The 12,800-nt window shown below is 37.8% G+C and overlaps 1 protein-coding gene across 1 annotated transcript in view; it reads right to left on the minus strand.

Moving 5' to 3' along the window:
• chrm4a (cholinergic receptor, muscarinic 4a) overlaps positions 1-10,280 on the minus strand; it is a 39,659-nt gene extending 29,379 nt beyond the window's left edge. Inside the window, exons 1-2 of the mRNA XM_008430160.3 lie at positions 9,663-10,280; positions 1,786-2,384 (exon numbers count right to left, since the gene is read on the minus strand). Coding sequence (XP_008428382.1) covers positions 1,786-2,384; positions 9,663-9,717 — 654 coding nt within the window. The 5' untranslated portion in view covers positions 9,718-10,280. The remainder of the gene's footprint in view (positions 1-1,785; positions 2,385-9,662) is intronic.
• Between the last annotated feature and the right edge of the window lie 2,520 nt (positions 10,281-12,800).

Consider the following 12,800-nt stretch of genomic DNA (forward strand, 5'->3'; position numbering starts at 1 on the left):
ATAAAAAATTTATATGAGACGAAGATAATACGAGTAAATATGAAATGCATATTTCAATTATTTCATTTATTATGAAACATGAACATAATTGCTTTTTTAAACGAGTAAAACAAATGCACACCAGTAAATCTGCTGGGGAGTACCTCGGATTCACTAAAGATGCAGCTTTTGGAGTGGCCTAGTCAATGTTGAAACATAAATCCTACTGAAATACAGTAAAATCACTTTCAAAAGGCCTTTCAGGTGATTTAATGACTTGGAACAAAATAATAATTCTTAATATCTTTAAAACATAGAGAATGTATTTAATGAAGTGACGGTCCAGTATTCTTTAAGCTGGGTTCCACTGAGCAGCAGTAGATAACTTACTTAGTGTCCAATTATTTAGAAATCACATTAGTTGCTTTCAGAGGGTGAAACCTAATGGCCGGTATGAACAGAGGTAGATGGGGCCTGGGAGAGGGGGAAATGCAAAAGTAGTTTTAGGATCTATTAACCTGATATCATATTTGCATTATACTGTTACGTTTGCAAACCTTCTGTTGTTTACATAAGGACTGTAGTCCAGAGTGGTCATCTACTAATGACCTTCCATGTGAAACGTTGAGCAGATTAAAACCTGAGAAGCTTCTCCTGCCAGTCACTGTGCTGCACAATAGTAAAAATTGAGAGAGCGTCTGCTTGATCTACATAAATTTTTCATTTGAAACCACATGACTTCAATAGCAAAGTTTCAATGTTAGCAAAACAGCAATTGATCTTTTTGAAGCTGAATTGCTTTTGAGATGACAGAAACTCATTTTTAAGAGATCACGCTTAAAATATTGTGAGATCATAATTCTCAGACTCCAAGAGAAAATTTACTTCAAGGGACAGTATTGTGTATCTTTCAGACACATAGTGCCATTTTACATCACAATCACATAAAAGATGTTACCTTAAGTTGTTATAAAAATTATATATATGTCAAACATGACTTAAAACAAATTTAACTTTGTAATTTAATGCCTTGAAATTGGGTCTCTGTCTCTTTAAAAACTCCTGCTCTTTCTGAAACTCAACCTTCAGGAAGTCATCACAACATGGCTCCTTTATTAACTCTAATAACATTTATTCATTGTTTCACTGAGAAGTAGCTACTATAATGAGCTCAGCAGCTCCACCAGGTGTTTGCTAATTGCTGCTGGCTAGTCTGAAGGAGCTGAGTGGGGGAGATTCTGGGCAAGGCTGCTCTGTAAGGGGGAAGCTTTGTGGTTTGTTCCCAAAAAGACTCGTGGTAAGCAACAATGTCCCTGTGGAGCATCTTCAGATTCAAACCATGAAAATCTAAATTTTCAATAGTCATGGTCATACTTCTTTCTTTAGTTTTTTCTTTTTCTTTTTTTTTGCTTCTCCCAGACTCTGTCAGTCACTGTATCTTCAAGTAAAGAAACCCATCCATTTTATCTCTGCCATTGGCTCAATGAAGTGGACTAAATGTCAGCAGTTACTTTTTCTGGTTTATAGTTTTTCCTCGTCTTTAAGTCCTGGTTTAGGGTGAACGAGGAAAAGGTATTTCATGGTTTCCTTTCTAGAGACTTAAATTTAAGAAAATGGAAGACAAGACTTTTATTTATCTCCTTTCATAAACTGAAACTAATTTGTATTCATACAAATGAAGAAGTGAGTTATTTATTCCAATAACTTCCTGGAAACTAACCACTCATAAAACCTAACTTTAAAATGTTGACTTTTCCTCTTAGTAACATGGGACATTGACAGTCGTCCTTGACCTATAAAATGTACCTGAATGTAACATTCTCCTGCTGGTACTGTTCGCTGCCCGACAATGAACTGCCAGAACAAGATGGCTGGAGCCCACAAGATGAATGACAAGATCCACGCTGCAGCGATCATTAGTCCCGCCATCTTGGTTGTCCTTCTGGTGGGATACGTCAGGGGTTTGGTCACGCAGAAGTAGCGATCAAAGCTGATGATCAATAAGTTCATCACAGAAGCGTTTGAGACGACGTAATCTAAAGCTAGCCACAGATCGCAGACGACCGGTCCCAGTGGCCAGGAGCCAACAATGATGTAGACTGTGTATAAGTTCATGCTGAAAACTCCGATGATCAGGTCAGCACAGGCCAGGGAAAATAAAAAATAGTTATTGACAGTCTGTAAGTGGCGGTTCACTTTGATGGACAGCATGACCAATATGTTTCCAGTCACAGTCACAAAACTCAGAGATCCAGTCACCAAAGCAATAAAAAACATCTCCAAGGTTTTATACCGACTTTCAGGCCATGCATTGTTGTCGGGAAGAGAGCAGGATGTGGAACTGTTGGTCGACTCATTACATGAGATGTTGGAGAACAGGTCAGCTGACTGGTTACCCAACGACCCTGAGGGAAAAACCAAAGACAGAAATTAGAAGATGGTGGGGAACCATGAAATGTAGCTAAGTTTGAAATCTGGAATAACTGTCTGATATTAGACAGTGCCTCTACTTGTATTTCTGTATGCTTCAGTAAACAGATTAAACAGATTTACATTGAGAAAGGAAGGTAAATAATGAGACTGAGATTGTGGACAAGTGTTAGAAATGATTTAACTTACTGCATGGTTTCTATAATGACAATAAAGATTATTATTATTATTATTATTATTATTATTATTATTATTATTATTATTATTATTATTTCTGTTTTGCATTTCACTACTGGAAACCACCTGGAAATTAAAACAGAAAACCCAAAACATATCAGATCCCCAAACCCATCCAGTTAGACAATTGTATCATTGTACTATGGACAACCTGAAACAAACACCTGCTGTTTGCACTGCCACCAGGAATCTGATAGATCCTAAAACACACTGATATCTCTGCACACTTCCTTCCACATTATGTTTTTGGACACTTTGACAGACAATGTTCTACATGATAGACAGACACAGATAGATGAGTGACAGCAGTTTTAAAGATGGGAGATGCCTTGTGTGCTGATATTCATCTCAAAGGATGTGAAGACTGAGCGCACTGAAGAAACTGACTCCAGCTGTCAAACCTCAGACCCAGAAGGAGCAGCGTGGCTTTGGGAATGTTGAGCGGATCATGGTTCAACCGGTCTACATGTGTGGATGTGGAGAAAGCTTTTGACTGTGACCCTTGAGGTTTTTATGGTGGGTGCTGCAGGAACATGAGGTTCTATGAGGAATATAATCAAAGCAAGCAAGTAAGACTCGTTTCCAGTGGTGATTGGACTACACCAGTCCTGATATTGATAACATTCTGATGAAAATTTAAAAGATTGATCATATTTTATCTGCCTTAGCTTCACTTCATTGACTCCCTGTTAAATCTAAAATATTTATGTAATATATATGTGAATGTTCTTTCATCCTAATGTGTGTGTAAATGCACATAGAACTACTTTTATGAGAGAAGTCTTACTGCTGATTTCATCAGTTCACTCATTCATATACGTAGTTTCACCTTGAACTCATCTCTACTTACATGAAGAACAAAAAGTCTAAATCATTTTGAAGTCAGACTGAAATGTTCCTCATAACAGCATCAAACATGGATTATTGATGCCAAAAGCAATTTCCTCAAAACATTTTAAAAAATGGATGAATGAACATTATGATGATTTATTCTGAATGCACAACTTATTTTAAAATATCTCAAGAAGGTAACATTTAAGGTAAAAGTTTCCAGCTGTCATCTTGTTCAAATAGCAAAACTATTTGATGGTCACATATGGGATAGCATCTAAATGGGTCCCAGTAGCTTTAGCTTTATGGAAGTGAATTTTTTTTTTATTCTACTTAGTTAATCCTGTTTATAACCATCAAACTTGAACTCATCTAAACAAAATTAAGTCAGTTGCAGTTTTTCCATTTTTTAATCAGGGGGTACTTACATTTTCAAAAAGGACCAGGTAGCTTTTTATCTCATAAGAAGTTAAATCATCATTTGAAATCAGCATTGTGTGAGTACTCTAGTTACTTTTTTATATTAGTCTGAAACCTTGAAGTTTTTAAAAGAAAAAGCAAAAAGAGGAAACGAAAATACTTTACAATAAGGAGATTTCCAGAGAAAAAAAAAAATAAACAAACAAATAGAAGTAAAGTCACATTGTAGCCATACAGAAAACTACCTCTGCAAGAACCTCATGGTGAAACACTGGAACAATGAAACAGGTTATGTGGTCTGATGAGTGCAGATTCACCGTACTGCAGAGTGATGGGAGCATCAGGGAAAGAATAGCGGCAGATGAAGCGATGCCCCCATCATGCCAAGAGCCTACTCTATAAGCCTGTGGGGGCAGTGTTATGATTAACTCCCGCTGAGGAATCAGAGCTGTTACAGAGAGGCAACAATGGGATGCTGAAAAGCCAGCAGGATACATGGCGTCATGTACGCTCTGGAGGCAGAGAAGCTTTTTAATACCAACATTTAAAATATGAGAACCTGCCTAACGGGAGCCCCTGGTTCATATGCGCATGAGGTTGAAAATTACTAGCTTGGTTTGTAAATTAACAATACAACTGTTGAAATGATGTTTACATTCACCATAAAAAGGAATTATCTTATTTAAAATGTGTTAAATAATCCAGTTTTTGATCAGTTAGGATTTAAAAAATTTGTTGGATTTGCTGCATGCCAGAATAAAGACAGAGGGAACATTTTCTGTTTTCTATTTTCTTTTATGTACTTTTTCACTTAAGTATAAGCTTAACTTTTAAGTCTACGATGATGTCACAACTCTGTATGCTTCCATTTGATTTACAGCAATTCAGTTACTTAAAAGCAGTTTTGATCTAAATCAAAACCTCTAACGCTCCTTCTCCTGTGACATCACAGCAAAAATAAAAATAAGTAAGTTAAGACATCAGGAAGGGAACTATGGACTTTCAATCCAGGTTTGCTTCACTCTTGGTTCCCAATCCCAGCTACCTGAACTCTCCATCTTCATCTGTCTAATAAGTTATCTGCAGGTTCTCAGCGGAGACAAGCAGCAGCTACAGAATCAGCAGCTAATTGTTATCCATGTCAAAGCATCTGTCCCAATCAACTAAACTTAGATAAACTGCACCATAAAGAGCAATGAAAATCTTAAGTCAACCCACTGTTTCACCATATGGTAGAAACAGTTCAGATACACATTAATGAACCAGCAGATGTTCAGAACTGCAGAGCTGTCAGTCATTCCATACTTGGTTCTACAACTTATCTCCATCTGGAATGTAGTTTGGTGTGTGTGCAGGACCTGGTTAAAGATGAAGGCCAGGCTGCTGTCTTATCCACACAGGCTTCTTTCATTCATTCAAATTACATTAAAATGACAGCTAGGTGTAAATTGAGGTAAAATTAAGGTTTTAGGTCTTGTTCCCATAACATGTTATTTTTAGAAACATTTTGTATTTGTCTTTTCAAATTAGTTAACATCACACAATTTTAAAAACTGTCCTTAGCAATACAAGAAAACTGACACCAAGCAAATACACAACTTACAATTTAGTTTTCTTCCTCATTAGAATAATGATTGGTTCTTTATTAAAAAGTTCAAATTCTGAGATGATCCTAAAGTATTTGGTATATTAAAGTATGAGATTCTTGTTCAGATAGACATTTATTTATTTATTTATTTTTTTCATTAAAATGTAACCAAACTAAACCCTTTCCTCATGTAGCCCCTTACTTACCAGCATGCATGAACTTATTCTTGAATAGGACAGAAGATAAACTGCCTGGGTATGCCACAAAATCATAGGGTGCATAGGGTGCATCCAAGTTGCATTGGCTCTGGAGCCCCCTGCTGGAGTGGAGGGGAATTGAACTTGACACCAAACTGGAAATTTGGCAGTTTTGGAAAACGGAGCGAGTGTTTTCCCTTGGCTCTTTCTCTAATTCGGTTGTCAGTACGGATGGATAGATTAATTAAATTGTCCAGAGAGCTCCGCTGGTCTCTGCAGACTAGTTAAATGATTTGAGATCGATCTGGAATCTGCCTCAGGGCCCCCAGTCCTCTCTAAGCGCCTCATGATGAGCCTTAACGAGCCGCAGCTGCGGGGCCTGCACCTGCCGGTCACACCCTGGAGAGACGGATGAGGACAAAAACACTCAAACCGCCGCACACAGCTCTGTGGATGACAACTGTATGCCTTGTTTTGACGTTTACACCTTAAATTCTACAATATGTTTTTGTATACCAAATTGATTTAGAATATGAATACATTAGGGGACATAAGTATTTGGTAACTTTTCCAAGTTGCTCCACTTTCAAAGAATAAAGGTCAGTAATTTTCACCGTAAACCTCAGCAGTGGAAGACAGAATCTACAAGAATGATTCAGAAAATCACATGATTTATGATTTCCATGCAAGTTCAGACCTTGTGGAGGACCAGTGATCATGAGAAAAGGTCAAAGTTCAAACCAGAATTATACAGAAGGATCTGATCAATGATCTGAACTGAGGTAGGACCACAGTCTCAAAGGTTGCCATAGTAACACACTACACAGTCATGGATTCAAATCTTGCAATATTGGGCATCTTGCTATAAAAGACTGAACTACAGGAGGCTGGTTTAAGAACTATTATCCCACAATGCATTGTGTGATGCATCATGTCCACACGAGGCCTCTGCTGAAGGAACATGCTCTCTTCTGGTCTCTGGCATGTTGGTTCAGTGGTCACTGGTGTGTTATGCCACCCACTAAAAAATATCTAAACAATATTCTCAATAAGCAAATAGAAAACATTTTAGTGATTCTCTCTGAACTAAAACATGAGAAGTTTGGTCAGATTAACTTCAGTGTATGTAAATATCTGGCTTCAACTGCAGATAAATTTATTAGCTTATTCTTGTTGACAAGCTTAGCATACTGACATGTATTAACTGGGCGTAAAACTGGCACTGGCATCCCAACGCTCATGTTGTGTTTAAAGGCAGCTCAGAAAAGACATGTTACGACATGCTAACAACGAATTAAAACAGTTGGAAAGGCTAAAAAATGTGTGGGAAAAAAGAGCTCAGATAATGGGAGTGTAGGAGGAAAAAAACAAGCCTGTTTTTTTCAGTGAAAGTATCAATGAATATCAATGCATTTGAAAATATGATTAAATGCAGTTATTGTGTGTGTGTTGGTTACCCAAATCACTTTTTTACACATCACAAATGAAAGGCTGTCAGTATTTGTGTTTAGTGAGGCTTTGATTTTTATGAAACACAGTAATAGTCACACAGATGCCTAAAAATGTTATGGTTTTATTGTTATCACTATAGCACCATAAAATTCTGTCATCAAACTACCTCCATATGCCCACCCCTAGTGGACTGCACATCAAAGTGCAGGATCATTTTAAACAATATACAAAATGTGAACATGTGTTTGTGCATCCCAAACATTTATTTACAATAAATGACAATAAAAATGTGCAAACAACAGCATAAAAGTTATTTAAAATGAGAAAACCAGCATAGAAACCAATAGGAATGTGAACAATAAGTTTATGATGGTTCTAGAATAACAGCTGTTGGGAGGAAAGATCTATGATAATGCTCTGTTATGCACTCAGGATGCCGCAGTCTGTCTGGGGATCCTGACAGGCTGATCCTGGGGTAAAGGTCATGATGTCAGATGAGAACATCATTGAACGTTGTGGTAAACGAAACTTAACGTTACTCGCCGTGTTTGGAGGAAAAGGAAGGATGAGAGTAATCCCTAGAGCAGCATGCCAACCATGAAGCATGGGAGTGGAAGCATAACGCTGAGGGATGCTTCTCTGTAACCGGGGCAGGTGACTGCACTGTGGGCCTGGAGGAACCTGGGCCGTCTCCACACCTGAACCCAGTAGAAAACCTCTGGAGGGAGCTTAAGCTCCATGTTGCCTAGCGACAGCCCCAAAACCTGAAAGGTCTGGAGGAGAACTTTATGCAGGAGTGGACCAACACCCTGCAGTGTGTGCCAACCTGGTCAAGAACTCAAACCTCTGGGATTGTAAAACAAAGGTTTCTGCACCAAATGTTAGGTTTTATTTTTTAATCATATCAAATTAGTTATTTAATGCAAAAAAAATGCTGATTAATGGTTTAAAAATCATATGCTTTCATTGTTGATGTTTGTAATTTTTTACAAACCTCTCCATTCTTTGCAGGGTGAAAGATGAAAAATTGCCTTGTGAATCTGAGTTTAAAGGAGACTTTCAGATAGCTTCAAATTGCATAAAAATTGAACAAACAGAAACTTTTGTTTTTTTGGACACATCCATACACTAAAGATAAATAGCTAAAGATCCTAAATCCTATAATTAATCGAACAAAAAGTCTCAGCCTCATCCAACTCTCCAACATAAATACAAATTGACTTTCCACCAACACGATCCAAGGAGCAGGCTGCAGAACAGGCGGATTAGAGATGGTGACAAATGAACAAAGAAGCCACAACGATCCACTGGGCCATTTAAACATTCTGCAGCTCTGACTGCTAACATGCTCCAGGAAGGATGGAACACCGTCCTATCAATCCTCTCCTCTTATCTCACTAAATTCCTCTTCACGTATGAGCATCATATGTCACACGCCCTGCGATTTCTGCTAAACCATGTCAACAGACATCTGAGAGCAGCTCGTTGTGTTCAAACATAGATTTTTACTCTGAGTCTGGGTTTAGATTGTGGATTTTTACTAGTTAAACAAAGGAGGATAAAATTCATCCTGTTTTAAGCCCTGGGTTTTCACACCAAAGCAAGGAGGGAATAATGAGAAAGGAAGCAAGATTTTTAAAAAAACAAGAAACAAACTGGTAACGGAAAAAGATTATTAAAATGTAAACCAATAAATTATGTTTTTCTGATTGGTTCACCATTTCTGCTGCGTTTGTATGCATCATGGTTCCAGCCTCCATGAAGAAGAACAGATTTTACATATTGCGCTGAGAAACAATAAAATATAAAAATAAGAAAATAACAATAACAGCACTGTTTAGATTTTGATCTTTTCCAAGAAAAATCAAATAACATGTCATATCTTCAATTTACTAAAATTCCAAAGATTTTAGTAAATTTTCATAAAATCAGGATGAACTGAAGACATCTCAATGGCAGAGTTCCTACAAATTTACCATGTAAAGATTCCAGATTTAGATTTCAATATCTGCCCAATGTTATTAAAATGATTTATTGAGTCATTCAGCTTTAAATAAGTGATCAATAATGTAATAAACAAACAAACTGAAAATTTACAGACTGAGATTTAAGATGTAAGAACAGAAAGAATGAAGGACATGAAAGAGTGAAAAAGGACACAAGGAAGAAACAAACAAACCTTTAGATATCTAGATATGTAAAACTCTAAAAATACACACATTTTCTATACACAGCTTTCTTTTTCCATGCTTATCCATGCTAGAAATGTGGTTGATTAATTTCCAATTACATACTCTATTGTTAGATGTTTTGCATCGAGCAAAGATAAATAAATGCTAAATAATCTGTTTTTGTTGGGATATCACGACGAGAATCGTCTGTTTGTAGCGGGTCGTTCCAGCACAGCGGGGCCACCGGAGCGCACCTGACTGATTCTCACACTTTCAGGTTTGAACTAAAACCCGTCACTTATTTCCACCAACTCTCCCTCTGCTTGTTAAACCGAATAAAAAAGGTTTTGTACTCACCGCTGAAGTTCCAGTGAGGCTGAAAGCCTCCAACTTCACTGCTTTCATTAATCATGTTTCATGGCAAAGAGCGAAAGACAAGTTTTCCACTCAGGCTCCTGCCGCCTCGACCCTCCGCTGGAATCAGAACCGAAGTTTGGACTTTTTTCTCCTTCCTGGAGCTTGATTCTGTATCAGTCCGAGTCTTTAACATCTAATTAGGATCGCAGTGATTTGAGCTCCATGCCATCCAGGCGCTGCGCTGCGCTCCGCTCCGCACCGCTCCGCTCCGCTCCGCTCCTCACCGCGCCGCGCCGCGCTGCGCTCTCTGAAAGGAGCAGCAGAGAGATGCAGAGACTTATGATGTCATTTTCTTCAGCCAATCCTTCATGACTCACTGTTTGGATATTAGAACTCTCATTTATACAGATGCTTTTCCAAATCTTCCCGACATTCGTGCACAAACTCCGGGGAATTGTCTATCCATCCTCTCGGTTGTCCCGGATTGTTTTACCCAACATTTACATCAAGCTACGACCAAATCACAGCAGATGTTCATATTCTCTCACCCCTCTGGCAATCAAATTCAGCCTCCTGTCAGGCAAACGCAGGCGAAACCCTGAGGTTGGGGAGGGAAGTTGGAGTGTGCTTTTGTCACTTTAAAGTGAAGCAAACATTTTTAGATCAGGAAGAAGCGCTTTTTAAAAACTGGGAGATTATATATAACGGCGAATTAGGGACAGTGTAAATAAGAACAAAAGGAGGAAAAATTTCCACTAAGAAACTCAGGAAATTTTGTGATTAATCTCAGAAATTTTTAGAAAAAAAAAAGAAATTTCTGAGTTAAAAAAGTCAAATATTTCCCACTTTTGAAACTGAAAATTAATTTTTTTTGTAGAAAATTTCTGAGTTTAATCTAAAAATTTCTGAGTTTTTTTGGAGCAAATTTTCAACTTTTTTCTACCTACAGAGGCCAAAATAAGAAGCTTCACAGCCAGAAATGTATGGATTTCATTCAGTTTGAACCAATGTGCCTTATTTTGTAAAGTAACCACAATATGTAAAGAAGAAAAATCTCTGTTAATTGTTTTTTTTTTAATTCCATCCATTGGACACAAAAAGCATCTTTAGTGGTTGTTGGAATGAGAAAGGTTCGGTGAATGCGCATATGCAACTGGGGGGTTTGGTACCTCAGAAAAGGTTAAGAACCACTGATCTAAATATATTGATATCGGAGCTCAGGTGTTTTTTGAGCTTTGAAGATGCTAACCAGCTGTTCCCAACTGTAAAATTTTAACTTTAAATACCAATGATAACAATTTAGAATTGCTTCTTATCAAGAATATTTCTGTTTTCTAAATGCCAGATGAAGTCAATTGAAACTGAAAGAGGTCAGATAATCTTTTCCAGACTAAAAAGCATAGATATTAGAGAAACAGATGAGACAGAGGCTCAGAGTAGCATGCCACCAGGTCGTCACATCATTCTGTTGGGTTCCATGAAAAAGAGCAACAACACAGATAGAAGCTACAAGTGTTTATAAATCACTCCAAAGAAACTGGAAATTGAAGTGTTTCTGAAGGACTAATTCAGAAAATCTAGCACAAGATAAAAATACATGAAGTACATAGAATTTTTATTCCTCCAATATTAAGGATGATTAGTATTTTTCAAGCATTGTGTTAAACACCTTAGAGGAGCAAACTGCTGACTTTTTTCAAGAGTAGCTCTTTCTTTTTCAAGCGTCTTCCATTCTGACTTTAAAGAGTTTAACATATTGACAGCACCTTGCATATTTTCTCAGTAACTGTACATCTTCAGTGACTTGCTCAGTTGTGGTGCTCCCCAAGGCTGACTCCAAGGACCTCTCTATGTTTACCCTCTTCTGTATGGTCAGTGAATCCAAAATGATAATGACCATCACAGTTTCATGGATAACACTGTTACATGTTTTGTCAGTCAAAAGACAAACCAACAAAAGAAATATTTTGCTTCCAGTTTGCTCTTACATTGATCACTGTAATGAAACTTACAGTAAGCCTTTGTCTCCAGTAGGTTCAGAACACTGGAGCTCGACTAATTACAGAGACTAAAATGCACAAAAACATTACCCCAGTGCTTGGCTGTCCGCACTGGTTCCCTTTTAGGTTTCATATTGATTTTGAGATCTTGCTGCTTGGTTGAAAGCTTTAAATGGCCATGCCTTGAATAAATCAGTCCTATTGACAAGGTAAGCTTCCACTTGAACTCTGAGGGCCATAGACAGAGCTCCTCTGAATATTCCCAAGGTACAATTTATGGCGATAGGAGATCAAACCATATCCATTATAAATCTCCAATTCATGGAAACCAGCCCACTAAACATGGGCCAATTCAATCATGACCTTAAGAGCTAAGCTTGGTTCTGCTTGTGAAAATCTTAGTACATTCTTCTTTCATCTACTTTTATTGTTCTGAATATAAACTTGGCAAAAACCATCTAATTTCTTCTTATGCAGGATACTGTAACAAGTGTCCATTACAGATTTCTTCAGTCTTGCTGTTACATCCAGTGAAAAAAAGCATCTTAAATTTCTTTAGATTGGGGCTTTAGATTTATGTCAGACGGAGTGACCTGGTAGTCAGACCTGGTAGTCAGACCTGGGTGTGTCTAGTAGTAAAATTGACCTAAATTTTCAATAATCATCCTCTTAATTTGCAATTTTTAAAAACTAAATATCTGCTCGGGTTTTCTCACAGCTCTGCTCATGTTGTCATTCTAACATAAAAAACTCATCATCAGAGGAACAGGAGCCATTGAATCGGAGGTGACAGGTGTACTGCTCTGTTTGTGTGAAATTTCAGAGCATCTGCTGTCACAGTCATTCTGTGTTCACACTTACAAACAATAAAACCCAGCAAGTCTTGTGAAAATGAGGTGACTTAACCATCTGATTGCGAAGCCTCCTATTGTAAAAATGAGTGGAATGCCAGAGAAGGGCATGAGTAATGTGAGTGTGCAGAAATACTCAGGCACACACCCAGACTCTTCTCCCTGCAGTGGGTTGTATAAGAGTATAATGGCTGAGCCAAAATCAGTCCACTTCAACCCATAATGGTTTGAGTAGAATTTCTTATGTAAGCTTGTAGGTACAAAAACACACACACACATTCCGTCTC

The sequence above is a fragment of the Poecilia reticulata genome, chromosome 2 (genome assembly GCF_904066995.2).
Source record: "Poecilia reticulata chromosome 2, P_reticulata-male-v2, whole genome shotgun sequence".
NCBI lineage: Eukaryota > Metazoa > Chordata > Actinopteri > Cyprinodontiformes > Poeciliidae > Poecilia > Poecilia reticulata.